Source organism: Myripristis murdjan, chromosome 1 (assembly GCF_902150065.1).
Source record: "Myripristis murdjan chromosome 1, fMyrMur1.1, whole genome shotgun sequence".
In the NCBI taxonomy this organism is placed as follows: domain Eukaryota; kingdom Metazoa; phylum Chordata; class Actinopteri; order Holocentriformes; family Holocentridae; genus Myripristis; species Myripristis murdjan.
This window is the reverse complement of record NC_043980.1, coordinates 36,678,798-36,698,073: the sequence shown is the minus strand read 5'-3', so window position 1 is coordinate 36,698,073 and position 19,276 is coordinate 36,678,798. Positions and strand designations below refer to the sequence as shown.

The 19,276-nt window shown below is 41.5% G+C and overlaps 1 protein-coding gene across 3 annotated transcripts in view; it reads right to left on the bottom strand.

Moving 5' to 3' along the window:
* pnpla6 (patatin-like phospholipase domain containing 6) overlaps positions 1–19,276 on the bottom strand; it is a 37,338-nt gene that overhangs the window by 3,195 nt on the left and 14,867 nt on the right. For 2 of the 3 annotated variants that reach the window (XM_030073992.1, XM_030074063.1), the window contains exons 16-35: positions 18,334–18,411; positions 17,615–17,820; positions 17,162–17,293; positions 16,152–16,275; positions 15,925–16,038; positions 14,947–15,022; positions 14,442–14,591; positions 14,118–14,181; positions 13,606–13,774; positions 13,315–13,497; positions 12,222–12,340; positions 11,467–11,623; positions 11,095–11,211; positions 10,874–10,943; positions 4,834–4,950; positions 2,962–3,110; positions 2,403–2,555; positions 1,088–1,204; positions 758–845; positions 291–436 (exon numbers count right to left, since the gene is read on the bottom strand). In XM_030073992.1, the coding sequence (XP_029929852.1) occupies positions 291–436; positions 758–845; positions 1,088–1,204; positions 2,403–2,555; positions 2,962–3,110; positions 4,834–4,950; positions 10,874–10,943; positions 11,095–11,211; positions 11,467–11,623; positions 12,222–12,340; positions 13,315–13,497; positions 13,606–13,774; positions 14,118–14,181; positions 14,442–14,591; positions 14,947–15,022; positions 15,925–16,038; positions 16,152–16,275; positions 17,162–17,293; positions 17,615–17,820; positions 18,334–18,411 (2,529 nt within the window). Of the gene's footprint in view, positions 1–290; positions 437–757; positions 846–1,087; positions 1,205–2,402; positions 2,556–2,961; positions 3,111–4,833; positions 4,951–8,191; positions 8,309–10,873; positions 10,944–11,094; positions 11,212–11,466; positions 11,624–12,221; positions 12,341–13,314; positions 13,498–13,605; positions 13,775–14,117; positions 14,182–14,441; positions 14,592–14,946; positions 15,023–15,924; positions 16,039–16,151; positions 16,276–17,161; positions 17,294–17,614; positions 17,821–18,333; positions 18,412–19,276 lie in introns of all 3 variants that reach the window. The other variant, XM_030074151.1, reaches the window with a different exon arrangement.

The window sequence follows — 19,276 nt, the reverse complement described above, 5'->3', positions numbered from 1 at the left end:
TGGAAAAGTTAAGACTTGAAAAAGGTCAGAGGTTCAGTTCACGGGAGGATTAAAATATGTGTTAGATTAAGACTGGCTTGAGGCATAAGGTTGGGCAGTGGAAGGATAATGATAAGGTCAAGGGTTTGTAAAAGAATAGATGGAGGGTCTCACTTGGGATGCACAGCAGTTTAGGTTTTTGAATGTATTTTTACGTGTTGGACATGCAAAGTAAGGACTTGGGAAAAAGAGGACATTTTCAGTGGCCAGCTGTTTTTTTTTTTTTTTTTTTTTTATGTGTTTGTACTTACAGTCTGGAAGACTCCGTTCTGGCCCCACTCTCCAGGGGACTGGTCCTCAGGGTCGTCAGCCTCTTCCTCTTCCTCCTCCCCCTCCTCCTCTCTCACTGTGTCCATCCCGTCTTCTTCATACTCTGTCAGACAGTCTGACTCTTCCGCTGGATGGAAGAAAAATCACATTAAGTGACACCAGGTTGAAACTGAGATATCAAGGATACTTGCCGTTGAAACAGACTTAGAGAAAGCTATGTTTCCTTAATTAGTTAACAGATTAAACTTATTATGATCATGAAGTGAAGATGTGGATGAGGATAAGTATTCAACAAGATGTTTTAAGCCTTAAGACAATTAAAAACTTAGATTGTGAAATTCAATGTTGTACTTAAAGTAATTTAGAATGATTTTAAACATAAAAACGTTTAATCTTCTCTAACAGCAACAATTACGAGAGTGAAATGGATGAGCTAGTGGTCCCTCACCCTCTGCAGCTACGTAGCTTTGGACTGGCTCTATCCTGGATACAATCTCTGCAAGGTCAGTGAAGTCAGCTCCTGGACACGTGCAGGACTAGGAGACAAGAAATCATTGCAAAAGTATTTAAACAAGGCAAAAGAGTGTTCAAGTAACAGCTTCGGTGGTGACATGATTTACAGTTTATAATTTAGGCATGCAATTGGTACTCTCATCCTGAGTGCCAGAGTCCTAGTTTGCTGCCATCACAACACAAACAAGCCTCATGAATGACAATCCATGTGGCTACGCATCTTCACACAACTTCACAGACCATTTATAGTGTGTGTGAAACTCACGTCAGTCCTCTTGCTGTCATTGTAGTCGGCTGAACGGTGGTCCTTCAGCATGTTCTCAATGATGTCCCCTCGGGCCCAGCCAGTGAACAGCAGCTTGCCATGCTGGTATCCCACATCCTGCCAGACAGGATATTTTAATTAAACCAGCTAAGAACTTGAGAATAAATGCTTTGTGACTCTCCTAACATCTGTGGCAACAGTGTAGCTTGTACTTTGTTGGAAAACATGAATTAATTTTCATAATGGTGTTAAAGTTGCCTTATTTATAATTTTATGTCAGAATCTTATCTTCAAGCTTATTTTGATAAGCACCAACTCTAATATTACTGTCACAAGATAAAGACACCTTATCATTTTAACCATGGTCTAATTCTTTTGGTAAATACATCAAGGCATGACAATTAATATGACAGCGATACACTGATGTTTAAAAATGCCACATACAGCACCATTACTGTAAACAAAACTTTAAATTTTTGTACAACTTGAATTACATGCAGTTTATGCCTATATCTGTCCAGACTTGCATATGTGTAGTCAAGAGTTTGAAGGAATTTAATAAAAGGATTTTTTTTTTAAAAAAATGTATTGTTTATTGTTTGTTTTGGTGAAATGGAAGTTATTGCTATATTGACATGTATGATTTTGGTGAATAATTTCTGATGAACAACATGCTGTTTTCACTTAGAGACAATTTTCACAGGAGTACAGAGGACTGACTGAGAGATTTGTCACATATTGTCACGATAATCACCTAGAGCTCAACAGCAGCAAAACCAATGAGCTTGTGGTGAATCACCAGAGAAACAGGAGGCCCCCAGGCCTGGTTGTCATCCAGAGTTATGATGATGAATAGTGGCCAAAAAACTGCTTTTTTGCAGACAAATATGATGTCACAGTGAAGTTAACCTTCGACCCTTTGGGTATTAAATGTCATGACTTCATCATTTTATCCTATTAGACGTGTGTAACTTTGTCATAATTTGTGTATGAATTGTTGAATTTTGGGCAGAAATGTGTTTTGTGAGGTCACCGTGACCTTGACCTTTGACAGCCAAAATCTAATCACTTCAACCTGGAGTCCAAGTGGATGTTTGTGCCAAATTTGAAGACATTCCCTCAAATCGTTGCTGAAATATTGCGTTCACTCGAATGGGACGTATGGACAGACAGCTGGATGGACAACCCGCAAACATAATGCCTCCAGGCATGGCTGTCACCAGCCTGGAGGTATAAAAAGCAGGCACTTACATTGGAAGACAAGCAAACATGGTAGCAAAAACTGAAAACAGGCCAGTTTCAGTAAGGAACTCACATAGATCTCATCAAACTTGCCAAAGTCCATGGTTTTGAAACGGTCAATGGGAGGCCTGATGTACTCGCAGTAGGCACTCTTCTTCACCACCTCCAGCTGGCGCACACATGACACGTAGGCCAGCCGAGACTGGATCTCTGCCATGTCTGGTACCTGTCCATCACAGGGGATGGGGAGTGAATGTGGGTGGTGTGGGTGTGAAAATCCAAAAGAACTTATACTACTGCATCTTAAACTCAAATTTAAAAAAAAAAAAACACTGTGTAAACATGCACTGAATACAAATGTCATTGCCCTGAGAATATGCCTTAGGGTGGGCTGCTGAAACCGCATTTAGACCATGTGATTCCAGCATGTTCCACAAAAACCAACAGAAATTGATTTTAGTTCAAGCAGGGTGGCCCAACCTGCCGATTCATTGGGCAGGGGAACACCGCTGCACATCGATTAGAGGGTTTTTATTAAAGCCTTTACTCTGACTCAAACAAAACACCCTGTATTTGAAGTTGCTCAGTTATCCATAGCTGCCGGTAGCTTGTGCCTCCCACCCGTACTGTACCTTTACTTTCTCGGCCCAGGGGTTGATCCGTTTCCACAGCAACCACCAGCCGGACAAGCAGTCACCATAGTTACAGAGGTCTGTCTCATCCTGGCTGCCCACATCGATGGCAATGACTGTTTTGGCACCCATGTTCCTTGCAATGTCCGCTGTGGGACGCAGGCATTCACAAATGCACACATAAACACAGACAAAAACAGAAAAATCCAGCAGCAAAGATGATAAGATACCAATCTTGTATTGCTACTCCTGTTTTGAAGCAATTTCCGTTTACTCAAACCTCCACTTCGAAAGCAACACTGTTCAGAAAGACTTACACCACAAAAACAACAGTTTTCTAAGTGGTCAGACTCATTGCAAGGGACTCAGGGCCAATTACACAGCAATTTAAAAAATACAGAGCTTTCTTGACCAACAAGCACAGGGTCCACTGAGACCCACGGAGTCAGGACCTTTCTCATTGAATTGCTTGTGTCAAAAGGAGTCTTGAAGTGGTTAGCATTTTTGTGGTGTTGAGTCTATTCAACGAAAGAAACAGGAAGATGTCCCACAAGCCCAAAGCACTGATCCACTCGGGCCAAAAACAACTGTTGCTGCAGCACTGATTGAGCACAAACTCTTTGGGGAAAAGGCATAGTAATAAAATTCAGAAGGATGTTCATTTCCCGCGGCTCTCTTTTTTTGTGGATCAATCTTTGAGCTCAGAGAGCACTATATTTCACAAACCTCAAGAAACTAGTTGCACTATTAAGGTTACGCCACATAAGTCAGCATACCAAACACACAAAAACGATATCTCAGTTGAGAGCTTTGTGAAATACGAGGTGGGCTTCATCTTTTGCATGGAGTAGACACTTCATTATAACTCACAGAGACAGATTAAGGGGAGGATTCATCTGCACACCATGATTAAAGTTGCTTCACATAAACATTATTTGAATAAGTAGATGTCGTCTTGTGCAATTTCTAATGCTTTTGGAAAGATGTTTAATGGTCCGCAGAGAAGAAGAATGCCCCCCTTAATCCTTCCATTCAATAAGGCCTTTGTCTAATTCTTCCTCTGGTTGAACTGGATGCAAATATTAATTTTTACGTACAAATTAAATTTTCAGTATGATGAACGGCATAGTGCTAATTTCAACATGAGGAAGAAATCTCAAAGCAGATTGGTGTCTTGTAGATCAGAAATAAACTGAGGAATCACCCTGTGGTTTTAAGCGTTAAAAACCAAATTTGTGACTTTACACTAGAGGATCAGTGTTAATATGTGTCTTTTAAATGTCAAAGGTCCAACCGAAATATAATTGAAACTCCTTCCCCATTTCTACACCAACTTGACACCATTTTGCTTGACAGACAAACACACCACATTCCTGAAAATCAATGTGGATATCTCTCATTTTCAAAATTTGGTGGACAAGGATAGCTTGTCCTCATTTAGAATTCACCTTCAACACAACACCCACTGCTGATTTTTCCCCATCTAGGAAAAAATTAGGAAATTTCAGAGCCTAATAAACAATGATTATTAACTTCTTAATTTTAACTATTTTTTTGTACTAAGACGTGAGGCATTTTTGTCAAATGCCTTATCAGTTGAACTTGTTTTTCCATGTTTCTAAAAGGTCACTTTTCAGATGGGGAAAACTCAACACAGCACTCCACTACCACTGGACTACCCTCCATCAGCATTAAGACAAGCACACTGCTACATACTTACCAGCCTTTATACACTCTCTAACTCCATTAAAGCCCCTTCTAAAAAACATCCCCGTCCCTCAACCCCACCTTCACCTTTCCTCTTCTTTGGGGAAAAGGGGTTTGGTGGGCATGGAGGATTTTATGTGGGTGGCGGGTTCCACCTCTACTTGCCTGGCAGGTTGTTGATGTAGCCACCATCCATTAGCAAGTTGCCATCTTTGGGGTCGCAGAGAGGCGGCAGGTACCCCGAGAGGGTCATGCTCGCCCGCACATAGCGCCACAGTGAGCCTGGCACACCAGGGAGGGAGGGAGGGAGGGGGAAGGGGGATAACATCTCAATAACGTTGCCTAAATGTCTCAGTTAGTGACGATGCAGACCACAATCCCAACCTCAGATGTTGGTTGGTCGAAGGGAGGCTAGGACTGCGGTTCTGCCCACCTTTAGACTCTGATGCACACCACTGCAAACCTCATTACCCTGCACAGAGATCCTGTGTGATAATGGACCTGTGCAGAAGGTAAAAAAGTATATGGCAACCATCACAGAGCACCAAGGCTGTTTTGATCTCCAAATGATGTCCCAACAACAGCTTTTCGTTCCATGTGACTTTATAAATTAGTCTCTCCTAACTGTCTGCGAAATGCCCCATAACTTGACTGTAAAACAACCAGAGTACAGTACTGCCCTTGTTAACATCTTAGAAAAGGAGCAGCAGCAGATGTTGTGACATTGTTTGGAGATCTCTCACAGTGAACATGTCAGGGGGCAACCAGCCTGCCCAGTCCTGCACTACAGCTTATTGCCAGCAGGGGGCAGGAGCAGGCCAGGTGCTGCATGGGTTGGAAGGATAAGGAGCACCGCGTACAAAAGAAAGGGGTGCAACTGTTTTTGGAGTTTTTAAAAGGGCAGGAAAAGATGAATGCTGAAGCAAAATTCTCTTTGATGCACAGTGAAGTGAAGAGAAACTCTGTGGGAATTACTTAACTGCCAACAAGTCTGAAATTGTCTACTTCTTATGCAACAAAGCTTATTCTGTGTGTGTGTGAGGGCCAGAATGGGCAACGGCAGGATCCAGAACACGTACTCCCAAAATAACTCAAAAGAAACTAAAGAAGAAGAAAAAAAAACATAACATGCCATCAGTATATATTTATAAGAAATATATTGATTGGCTCATATTGTGTGTAATATTGGCATGCACATAAAAGCAAGCAAAGCCAAGGGGGAAGACAGGAATTGTTTGGGAAAGGCATTACATGTTCCTGTAGGTACAGATGATTGATGTGACACAGAAGCAAAGCCACAAGGTCTTCCTCATGGGAAACAACAGTAATAAGCCACAGTTGAGTCCACATGACTGACACGTTGAGGCCCACAGGAACTGACAGTAACCCACAACAAAAACAGACAGATGTAATGATGACCTTGCTACAGTCCTACAACTCTCCAGTATGGCAGCACAGAGTAATAGAAAGTACTGCCAGGTCACCTTCAACCCTATATTATACACATAATACACAGTACTGTTCTTCATACCTGAATCTCAAGCTTGAACCACAAAAAAACTGACTGATTCATTTCCATTGGCCAGGCTAAAGTATGTGTCCTTGTGTATGCTGCTTGAGAGACTGAGATTTTGTTTAGTTTTGTTTTTAGGAAAACCTAAAAAAGCAAGTGTCGTGGCGCATGAAAACATCAGGGTTTACTTGCCAAGTCGAGATCCTTGGAGATACAAAGGGGAGTGGAAATTGCAGTCACAAAATGCAGGCCACAAGAAGCAGGACCATCATGCACCTCTTTCTCTGACCCATGAGCAGGAATGAAAACAGGAAAGGGGTGAGAGCACTGCAACAGTTAAAGAAAACCTGCCACAACTAGGGGCGTTCGGGTCATGCTCCCTTGGGAGAAAATTTTGAAAGACGTTCACTTGATATGCTCATTCCTAGTTTCTTTGAGATATATTTATATCTGCCTGAATACTAATTCTAACAGCCATAATTGGGTAAAACATACATAAGACATAAAAGGAATCAATAGATGTGGCAGCTGAATTGACCAGGACTACCTGGAGAAGGACATCTTGTATCTCAATGGAACCATCCTGGTTAAAAAAAGTATGCAAAGAGACACCCTGCTGTAACAATAGGGCCAACCATAAGCCATGCCCTATAGAATGGAGAGGTTTAAATATGGATGGCCTGTAGGTGTTCAGTCAGACCATATTGACAATTGACAATATTGTCACCACAACATGTTCTTATAAGACTACAAAAATGTGAAGTTACACTTTGATCCTGCCTTAGAAGGTATTTACTACAGGCTGACACACTGAGCCGGGCAAACTGCACAGACCAGGAGACAAGAGGCCTTGCTGATAAGGACGCTGAGTGAATCAACATGTTGCATTATGTGCCAGTGACTAATGAGAGAACACAGGCTATTAAGAAAGCCGCAGTATCTGAACCAGACCAACAACAGCCGCACAGACAAAAATTAACAGCTGCAGGAAAAGCAATATCATGGCTTAATCTTGTGTCACAATTTCATTTCCCAGTGTATATAACAAGATATGTGAGAATGGACAGATTTGATGTCAGGTTGGCTAATTTGTCCCTAGGCATTCTGTCTAGTCATTCATTAAGAGCACTGCAGTTGCATGAGAGTGAACAAGCTAACTGTACCTAACTGTAGCTGTAGTGTTACGACTGTTTCATACCTGTAATCAGCTGATATCACACCACTTAGAGCAGCAACAAGATGTACACTACCTAACACAATGCAACTAGTTGTCAATGAAATCACCTACATCTTACCATACAATACTTTATGGCTGATAGACAAACAAACAGACTTCTTGTACTGTAGAAACAAATAGGGTCATGCTATTATGGACCACTCTATTCTCGTCAACGTCAGCTGAACTGTTGTCTTCAAGTACCTTTCATAAGCTCCTTTGTTCTAACTGGCAGACTCATATGACTTTTTGCACATTCAAATGCTTTCCACATAATTGGAATTCTTGGCTCCAAACCAAGGATTTGTATTGCTGAAGTTAAAATTATGCGATTTGCATGTAACACAATCAATCCAACCAACCCACCCCACTCTATTTAGGTCTAAAAGCAGCAAAAGGTAGGAAGCTTGCCTCTCTGAATATACAAACATGCACGGGGAAATCTCACAGCCAATCAGAGGGTGTAGGTAAGGGCTGAGATTCAGGAGTGGCAACAAGCCAAAAGGGATTTGATAGTACAGTATCTGCTGTGTGTGGGCATTACAAAGCCAAGTGACGAAGATATGTTGTAAAAAAATGGTGAACTGATTTGATCAATCCAAAGACATGTTGGGTTTAGTCTTTCCTTCCAAACCATGGGTACCCAATGTCCAACTGGTCAGGGCGGGGTTGGTTAAGGAGTGAGTGAGGACCGTGGGAGGGAGAGGACAGGAAGGAGGAGGGTAGCCAAGTGGGCGACTGTCGATTTAGGGATGGGGGAGAGGGGTTTGGTGAGCGGGAGCTTGAAGTCTGACCTGGGACATTGTTAACATAGCAACCATCCACAAGCAAGTGGCCATCCTTGGGATCGCAGAGGGGAGGTAAATAGGGGGTGTAGGAGGCGCTGGCTCTAACATAGCGCCAGACGCAACCTGTCGGGAGATGGAGATGGAGAAGGAGGAATGCGTCAAACATGGACGAGACTCCACGTCACTCATGGAAAGAGAGAGGAACAGAGAGAAACAACCAGCAAGAAAGAGAGAGAGAACGCCGGCAAAATAGAGGAAGAAAGAGGGAGAGGCTGCAAAGAGCGAGACAGAGGGGAAGGGGAATGAACAGGGTGTAACAAAGCTCTTACACAACACAGTCTTAACAAAAATTACTCTTTATGCCTACAATTTCTAACAGAAAATAATCAATTCTAGACAAGACAAATTCCATTATTATGGTTTACTCTAGAACTATTCCATGGCCAGTTGAACATCAACATTTATTCCTAGTGAAAGTATGAGCTCAGATAAACAATGTCATAGAAGATGCCACTCTTGATAATTACAAAAAAAAACCCATTTATGTTAATTATTTAACAAATTACCAGCCGATGACATAGCCTATGATACAAATGATAACAAATTTATTGGATGAAAGACAACACATGTAATTTAGCTTTATATCCTTAGAACAGGTATACCAAGTCTGATAGTTTTATTAAGCGTATTAATGAATTAGTATTAGTGCGGTTAGACCACTGGATCCCCAACAAGCAACAGGTTTTGGGGGGAGGGAGGGCTGAGCGAGAAAAAGAGAGAGAGGTAGAAAGAGGTAGAGAGAAAGAGAGAGAGAGGTAGAAAGCAGTAGAGAGAGAGAGAGAAGGGATGACCCTTCTCTTCTTAACTTTAAGAAATGGAATTTGAATCTCAACTTCAGTAGACTACTGACTTCCTTTAGTTGTCAGCATTCTGTCACTGTGGTTGGAAAAAAAAGAATAAAACATTGTTTTTGTAGAAGCCTCAAACTGCAGTGAGGCCTAGCGTCAATCTACCCATCAGATCAGGGTATAGAGTCAAACGGACATTCAGAGTAGAGCCACAATAGAGATGTATGAAGAAAGAACACCAGATGTGCTTCAGGAAGCACAGAGAGGAGGTAAAGGAGCGAGGAAAGCAGGGTGGCATTAAGGAGCAGGGTGAAGAAAGGCAGGGTGGAGTGTTCTGGATCCTACATGTTGACATGGACGTGGGAAGGGGTTGGCATCTAGGGATCAGCGACTAAACCGGTTATGTTGCCAAGAGTGCAGCCTATAAACAGACAGCTCTGCAATGTCTCTATTTGTCAAAGGAACTGACATTAGGGAGATAACTAGGGCGTGGTTTGGGAGTTTTTAGACATGTTTTGGACACAAAGCAGATGTGTAATGTAAATGAGGGCAAAGAAAAACAGCAAAGGAACTATAGCTTCATCACATTCACCTATTTTAGAAGAGGAGAAAAGTGAGGAATGAGATGAGTAAAAACAGAAAAGAGAGATGAAGAAGGTGATTAAGAAGGAACTAGAGACAGGAAAAAAATCAAGAGTGGAGACTAGATTGCGGAGAAGAGGTGAATGAGGTGGAAGAGGGAAATAGTGAGACTGAGGGAGAGATAAAGGCTTTGCTCCAGCAGTTAGTACACACATGCCAAGATGCAATCATGAGCATTCAACGTTTCTCTGGGAGACCCAGCCCTGCAAACCCACAAAAACCCCAACAAATCCAGCAGTCAGTCTGAATTCTAAATAGCCTCCATCACAACACTGATGGTACACTGGAACAACAATTGTTTTCAGTTGGATCTAAACCAAATTAGAAAGCAGCATAACTTTGATTACTGTAAAAACGGCAAAACATGCCATGGAAAGTAGCAGTTAATTCCATGCTGGATTTGGGGGTGGGTGGCTGATTGGAGTCATCCCACACTACGTCTACTTTAGCTAATGTTAGTGATGGTGCATTTCTCTTGCCAGTCAAATAAAACCCATTTCAGAAACAATATATGCATAAGGATGCCAGCATCCGAACATCTACATATTTTTTTGTCCATAATTTGTCCCTAATTCATATAATCTCCTTATAATATAGCCTTATCTTAATATAGGGTACATTTAAAAGCAAGCATTCAATTAGTCAAGATTACATATGGGCCAGTTAAAGTTTGTATTGCCTCAAGAATTTTTCATGTGTTTAAGAGTATAATATTGATGAGCCTTGTGTTATGGAGAACAAGAAGAGTGACAGTGAATGTAGTCACTTCTGAAGGTTAACTGGCCGCTTCAGCACGCCAGTAAACTCAGTTAAGTAACAGATTTAGTCACTGAGCCATTTTGCTACTGAGTGACTGAGGGCTGAAAGCATAATTATTACTGGCGGTTGGATTATTTTTGATAAATATACTACCGACCATGTCAGTTTCAAACATTAGTTCTCTGCCATTCTGGACAGTGTGGTTGGACTGAGCTATAGCATGTGTTAAATATTGAGAAAGTGCATTTAACTTCATACACATGCCCATTCTTCAATTATGTGTGTTGTAATTCATCAAAAAAAATGAAGAAATAAACATATCCTGTCTTTATATATTTGGTTATAATCCTGAGCGTTAACATACAATCTGAACCCAAATAAATCCATAAATAAATAACTAATTAAAGGTGCCCACGCAGTCAGCTCTGCTGTCACTCACCATCCTGGTGAACACGCATGGCTGAGGCTGTGATGTCAGTGGTGACGTTGAAGTAGGGCAGCCACAGGTCCTGGGCACACACAAAGAAATGGATAGAATGAACTTAAGTTAATTATTAACATTTCCATCATTGTCTTTATTTTTCTTAACCTAAAACTCGTGTCCCTTTTAGTTTTTTGGCAGAACATATTACAATGTGAAACTAATTTACGGCCTCTCACCTCAGCTTGCTTGTCCTGGAACACTTTGTAGATGCTGGTGTTGAAGGCTGACCCAGAGAACATGGAGGTGATGGGATAGGTCAGGTCCAGGACTGTTTTGAATACTGAGTTCATTGCCTATAAGGGAGCAACAGTGTGTGAGAGGGCAAAATAAGACTACACTCTTGCATGAACCAATACTAGGATGGCTCTTGTTTCAGTTACTAGGCATTCCCTTTCTTATGGAGTTGAAGGCTGCTGGCTAAATAATTTTTTTTTTTTTTTTCGTTTTGGGAGTGATCAAAAATATCCTCTTGGACATCAGGTATGAGGAAAATGATTGACAGCAGGAGACAATAGTTTCTGATGGCTGGCATAAATGGAGGTGTGTACCTTGGACCACTCTCTAGCCCTCTGCTTGGTTCGGACGGCGCTCCTCTCCTCAGCATACAGTGCACCAATGAATGAACCGATGGAGGTTCCACCCACTATATCAATGGGAATCCCTGCTTCCTCCATGGCCTTGATCACACCCACATGAGAGCAGCCTCTGCATACGAGAAAAGAATAACAAATCAGACACACGGCAACTTCATATGGTGCCTGCTCCAAATGGCAGCAAGAGGCAATAGTTTGAAACTGTTTAAACTGCAGCATCCAAAAATAACATCATGTCGCCTTGGCAGAGTATACCCAGCACACTCATTATTGCCAACCTGGCCAGTCAATGATCACGTTATACCAAATGGAACAAGAAAACAATGACACTGAAATACAGCGAGTGAATAGAGCTTTCTCTGGGGAGTGTGTCAGCACTGCTATTTAGGAGCAAATTTTGTATTTTGATCTGTCACCTGCTATGGACAGAAAAGGGATTCACTCTGCAAATATGACAAATGAACAGCATCTCTATTACAGGCCCACTTTGTGAATTTACTTAGAAATCGTGGCTGTGAAATGGGTATTTCAGCTACAGCAAATCTCTTTGTTTGATTTAACATTACTGTCAGACTCGATGGCCTGCCTTCACACAGGATAATATTCATGACGAGTGAGTAGAAAAAACATGAGCACTACTGAAACACAAACCGCTCTTCATGTTTGTGAGGCTGCTTGTGGCTTGTACCTCTTTCATCGGCATCACTCACCTGGCTCCCCCTCCACCCAGCACCAGGGCAATGCTGTTGCCAGTCAGAACCCGGGCCAGCCGAGAGAAATCACTGTGTCTGTCTGCCGTCTTCTCAAACACCTTCTCATATACCTCCCTCTGCATGTGCGCGCACACACACACACACACACACACACACACACACACACACACACATATACACACATATACACACACATACACACACATACACACACATAAACACATGCACGCGAGAGAGAGTGTGTATGTGAGAGATTGTGAAAAACTGTGTCAGCTTCACATGCCCCATTCATCAATTCAAAGTCAGGGTTGTGATAAATTTTTCATTTCAGTGCTTTCCAGATGTTAATTTCTTGACTGCAATCTAATATTTTGTGAATATTCAAAAAGCTCAATGCTGATAGTGGTAATGCAATATGACTATCCTATAGGTCATATCATTCTGACTCAGGATTACTATTAAAATAACAAACACCTCAGGAAAATGGCACTGAATATACCTCACAAACCAATACGATCAAAATTCAAATGATCACAATGATTCACACTATGACTCAGTTTACAGATGACCTTTCAATCTATATGTTAACAGGACATTTATTGTATGCTGGTGTATGGAGATAGAGGAAAACCTCTTTTGTGAATCCTGTGCTTTTGTTTATTGAGAGCCTAGTGACTTGATAAATAATTAAAAGCAACAGTTAAGCAATTAGGCCTGTCAGATTATTACCTTCCTCACAGAAAAGCTAAAACAAAACTCACATTAGCTAACCTAAACAGCATATTTACATCACATTTCTTACATCTTTTGCAGGGTACAAGTGTTAAAAACAAAACGCAACAAAAAACCTGAAGAACAAATATAGACAGGATTTTTTATATTCCCACATACCATGTGTTCTTCTTTGATTGAATAACGCTAAACTAAACAAATGTGGGCATCCTTAGGGGGCATAAAAGTAAGGTCTGCGCAACTTTTGTTGTTTTTCAGAAGCATGACAAAGTCTTAGAGACCAGCTAGTGAAGTGTAGGGTTAAAGAAATATTAAAAACCAGGCAGAGACAGGGGAAAAAGATTGCAAGGCTTCATACCAGTCTGGTGGGACTGCGTCTGGAGAAGACCCTGCGTGGACACTTGAGGTGCAGGTGTCCTGAGCACCAGCTGCGCATGTTCAGCCACTCCACAGTCCTGGAGGGGCCTGGCCCGTCCTCTCTGTGCAGCAGCACCAGCTGCTTCAGAGCCCGAACTGCCGTGTTCTCCAGCATCTGCTCCAACTGGAGTGAAAGAGAAGATGAGGAGGAGAGGAGAAAGAGAGTAAAAGTTTATTTCTAAGATGTGTTGCTGACCAAAATGCTAAAAAATTGACCCAAACACACACACACCTCTCCCAGGGCAGGTTCCTGGTCCCCCAGGCCCACAATGAGGATGCAGTCTGCCTGTCGGATGCAGCGCTGAGTCCAGGGGGTCATACTGCTGTCTGTCTGGTACAGGACGATCCGATTGATGTCCTCCTGCTGGGCCAGCCAGCCGGAGAGACGGTACTCATGGATACTGTCAGACAGAGAGGAAAGACAGAGATAAGGAGACCAAACAGACACAGGGTGATAAGGTAGTGGACAGTCACAGTAGGAATATGATTTTGAAAAACAAACAAACAAACAAAAAAAACTAAGGGGAGAGTAAATGGATATTATAATTGACAAACGGGAGACAGAGAAAGTGGAAATCATGGAGATGACTACAGCAAGACAAAAATTAAGTCAGAAAGACTGAAATGAAAGAAACAAGCATGAGAGATTATACAAAGGAGCTGATTGCAGTTTGAGATTCTGTGTTGGAGGTTTGATAAGACTGAGGAATGAGAAGATTCACTGACTGATGTCATCAAACTGACCTGTCCAAAGCAGAGGCACCCAGTCGCTCTCTGATTATGTCACTGGTTAGCAGCAGAGTGGGCCCTAAACATCAGATGGGGACAATTGTGCATCAATACACATTGTTACAAGACAAGGGAGTTTACACTTCCTCACAGAGATTTCAGTTTGCTTTACTACAGAATATGGAAAGGGTTTCATTTAAACAGCACCAGTTTAAGATCACATAAAAATGGCACTGATCCCTTTTGCTGTAATATAAAACTAGACGTAAACTTAATAGAATAAAACTGTGAAAGAGTAAGATGGGCTGCTTTGCTTGACTGACACCATGATGGGCTTACCAATGGCACTCAGGGCATGGCTGAGCTCCAGGTTGAAAGCGTTGATTGGCACCTCGTCACATACCGGCAGGACAGCCACAGTGGAGAGGTTGCTAGCAGGGTTGGTGACGTCAGCACTGGTCGTCACAGAGGGCAGACCCAGCGCTGAACCTGGATCAGAGGATCACAGATCTAATGTCGGTATGTCCAGTATCCTCTGGATCACTCACTGCTATTCAAGGCCAATATGAAATTTTCACCTGTCTAAATATTTATTTGTCAATACCTGTGGGTAGAGACGTGTCCACACATGATTTTCTCCATAATAAGATTTTGTGAAGTTTTTTTATGTAAAAAAAATTGTTCATTTTGTTTTATAATACTTCATAACTTTACTGTTACTATAGGTTACTATTACATTCATTCATACTGAAGGAATAAATTAATGAATGAATTTTATTTTCGTGTCTGGCCATTACTATCATTACCATTACCACTATTAACATCTTCATCATCATCGTCTCACCTGAAAATGGCCCACGACCCTGCTGCAGGTTCCCCAGGATCTTCTGACCCAGCAAGTGGATCAACCTTGTCACCACCTAAAGACAGAGAATCAATTACAATAACATTTTACATTTTGCACTTTTATTCAAAGTGACATACATATGAGATTTTTATACACCACAAGTTAAGATCTATTCAGGAAAGAACAATGACATCAAGTGCCACAAAGCTCTGGTTCTGGTCCAACGGACATCAGAGCTAGAAGGCAGTGCAAGGAGGGAAGGATGGGATGAGGAAGGATGAGAGCATAAAGGCAGATTTTTTTTTATGGGGAATTACACAATCCATTAGGTGAGAAGGTGTTCCCTAAAGAGCTGGGGTTTTAGCCCTCTGTTTAAGATTGAGAGGGAATCTGCAGATCAAATTCAGTTTGGTAGTACCATTATGGACATTCTTATGTAAACTATACTCCTTTCACATCATATTGTATTTACTAGAAGTGTAAACTTCTCTCATAGCGTTCATGTCAACATCCGATCTGGTAATTACTACTACCAATCTTGAATGTCTAATTTTCTGAAAGTATCCTGCAAATGAAAACTGTAAACATAATTAAATCCATATTTAATGCTACCTGCTAATATTAATGCTAATGTTTGAGCAACAAACCAATTCTGCCTAACATCTTTGTGTTAAATTAACAGTGCTGATAGTGTTACCTTTTCATATAAATTTGAAGAACTGCATGCTCGCTTACTGTACTTTTCTGTTGAACCTTAAACTTTCCAGTTGATGTGAGCAGTGTTACTAATTACATTAATTAAGATTTCCTTCCATTTAGGTCAAACAGAGCCAGGATCCTGAAAGACTTTGCTACATCTCAAAGGGATGGAATCTTACTTAATGTTATTAGCAATACCTGTGTTTACCCTGCTTTTTCATGTTAAAATGGCTGCTGTGAAAAAGGTCTTTTGCTGAACAAGGTAAAGACACTGACCTGAGGATATCGTCGCTTAATGTTGTTTAGTGTTCCCTCTGGAAGTTTGACCAGCTCTGTGTCTCTCACAGCATGGACCGTGGTGGCTCTTGGTTGTCTGGTCAACGCCTCCACCTAAAGCACAAATATATCAGGACGCCATTATCATGAAATACCTTTTCAGAGCTGTTTCCTCTGACACCAAGACAGACTGATAGGGACTGAGAGGGAAAGAGCTTTATTCTCACCACTCCGATGAGGTCTCCTCTGCCATACTCCCCTACCAGTTCTTTCTTGCCGTTTGCCTTGCGTATAACTGAACGCAGGCGGCCGTTCAAAACGATATAGGTGCAGTCCGACTGGTCATCCTGTCTGTGAGTAGGAAGAGGAAGAAACACAGCATCATCAACACAGACTTTGAAAAGCATGGCATTAAGTATGGAGGCATCGTCGGTAATAATACCTGTCATAGGTCCCTAGACAGTCAAGCTTCTAACTTTCTCTACACTTTTATTCAGTTCTTTCATAAAACACACTAGCATAAGTAATAGTGTTTGCAATCAGCCTGTCAATGTGTGGAGTTGTCAAGTCGGGCTGCTGCTAGTTCACTTCATAGTTCAAGGAATAGTTCACCTATAAAAGAAAAGCTTGTCCTTAACTTTTTACCCCCATGTTAGAAATGAGATTTAAACTTTACTTTAGTGCACAGTGCGTCTGCTGGTACCGCTTTGTCAAGTGACTTGAGTTGGTTCTTTAGCATTTCAAAAGTAGCAAAAAACAAAACAAAACAAACAAAAAAAACATTATAATAAAATTAGTCCAAACAGCTCCGGTAGCGTAACCCATGTGTTCTGAAGTAAAACCTATATAAACAAAGTCTTATATTTACGCTGTTTCCTCCTAGATTTTCTGCAGTCACGGAGCTCTGATCTCTATACAGCAATCTGGTGGAAAAGTCTTACTGCCTTCATGTGCTCTTTGTTAGGTTTTATCTACCTTTTTGGAAGTCTAAAAAAACTGGTTCACACCCACTTCAGCTGTTTTGAAAAAGGCTGATATGTAAATTATGCACATTTTCATTTCTGAGTGAACTATTCTATCTTTAACTGGGATTCCTGAGAAGTATACTGACTGTTTTCTTCTTAAATCCAGTACATGAACATGACTGTGATGTAAAAATAGAAACATGACAAGGTCCTCTAACCCATCTAGACTTGAATGCCTGCACAAAGTAAGCAATGACTGTGCACTCAAGTACCTGTAGAGGGCTCTGCCAGCCTCCACTGCCATCCAGTCGATAGCAAAGTCCATCTGCCTGACAAAAGGGGACATGCGGATGGCCACAGTGTGGGCTGCACTCAAGACCACACTGGGCTGTTCCCTCATGATCCTGCAGGGGGCAGCACACAGCACAGAGACCTCAGCACCACTCAGCACACAGTGATTTACATTTATACTAATTACAGTTACACTGGATAGTTAAATTGCAAGGTTACGATATTTCTGTAATAAAATTGTGAATAACATTACAAAATGTCTTGTTTGGATGTACGGTAAACTCTGTGTTTGTTGCATTAATTATTATTATATTATTAATGCAACCACACAAAGTATAGGGCTCAGCTGAATTCCTGCTCAGAGTGAGTCCTTGATAAACTCATGATGTTCTGTGTGCTTGGACATTTGACCGCTCTAGATATCAATGACTCACTCATAGAAGTCCGACTTTGAGATCTTGAGGAAAGTACAGTCTCTCATGGCCTTGACGGTGAAGATGAGGGGCTCTCCTGTGAGCACGGCCAGCTGGCCCACCATCTCGCCCGGCTGGGTCACAAATAGACAGACCGCTTCCTGCTTGTCAATCATGCGTTGGTAGACATGAAGACAGCCAGACAGGACAAAGTGCAGACTCACGTCCTTAGGGGGTGGAAAGAGGAAGCAGAAAAGGGACAGAGAAAGCAGAAAAAGATGTTTTATTTTCTGTCACGTTTCTTTTTAGTTACAGTCCTACGACTACTGCATTGCTCACAGTGAATTTCCCCCCGCGAGTCACACATGTATGAGTGCATTTCACCAGTTTGTACTCAAACCTGTGACTTTCAGTTTATAGGACAATCTAACCACCATAACACACTGGCTCTGTTTTTTCCAGGTACATTTACCATTTCAGTCTAGGGCTGGGTAAATTTTAAATATTTTAAGTATACTCACAATACTTTTCATGATGGTGTAAAATTTACTATTATTGCAAATACAGAGATAATTTCAATATCATTTCTGTAGCATGGACAGGTGATATTGTGGAAGAGCTGAAAGATATTGAGGCATCTTTTTTTTTTTTCTTTTTTTTTTTTTTGCATTATCGCCCAGTGCTAGTTCACCCTTTTTTTAATTGCCAAAAAAGGGAGCAGTATATATTGTGTTTTGTACCTGGTCTCCCTGCCTGGCTAGGACAGCTCCAGCTTTGGCATGGTGCAGAGTCACTCTCCCATTTAACAAGGCTGGGTCCTGGATGAGAAGAGACAGTCAGTGAGAAAACAGTCAAACACTTAAGTGAATGAGGAACTGTGGGGAAACAATGTTGGCAAAACAATGTCTTCACTGTCTTTTTGCCATTTTTGCAGGAAACCCAAAATGCAGAGGATACTGCTACATTTAGTTGACTTCTCAAGCTCTGTCCTCACACCGACATGATATTTTGTAAGATGAAGTGTCGCAATAAGAGGCACAGAGACAGAAGGCTTGTCACACACACCACACATATGCAGGTGCACATCTGCTTATGCTTATGCTCAGTGTACTATCAAGTAACTACAATTTGTCACTAACAAGTCCTCTGAGTTTCAGCTCATACAATAGTGCAAAAAGTAGTGTCAAGTGAGGGTAATTTTATGATTGGGGTTAGGTTTACACCATCTGTAGCAAATAGGCAAGTGACAGTTTGGTGAATATCTAACTTTTGCCACCTAATAGTGGGTATAAAAACTGGGCCATCCACATCAAGTGTCTTAAAAAAAAAAAAATCAGCTGCAATTTTATCATCTTGACCTTTTTTGTGTTTTGAGGGAGAAATGCTTTTGTAAACCCCTTGGGGTTTTATTTGAGCAGGATATTCTGTTCCAGGTTTCCTGTTTTATTACTGTTTTCTGTGCAAACCAGTGAACTGTAACTCTAAACTCCAAACTCAGACAGAGAATGCTGCTGTCTGAGAATTAAAGTGGCTGAGGCTTATCCCCTCCCCTCATGTAGCCTGGGTATAGCTCATGAGTCTAGATGGAGCTTACTGGCTGCCTGACCTCTTTCAACATCTTAGTCATTTTAATCTTGCAACAGATGCTCCAAGGTCCCACGGTGTCTTGAGACATTGTGCTCG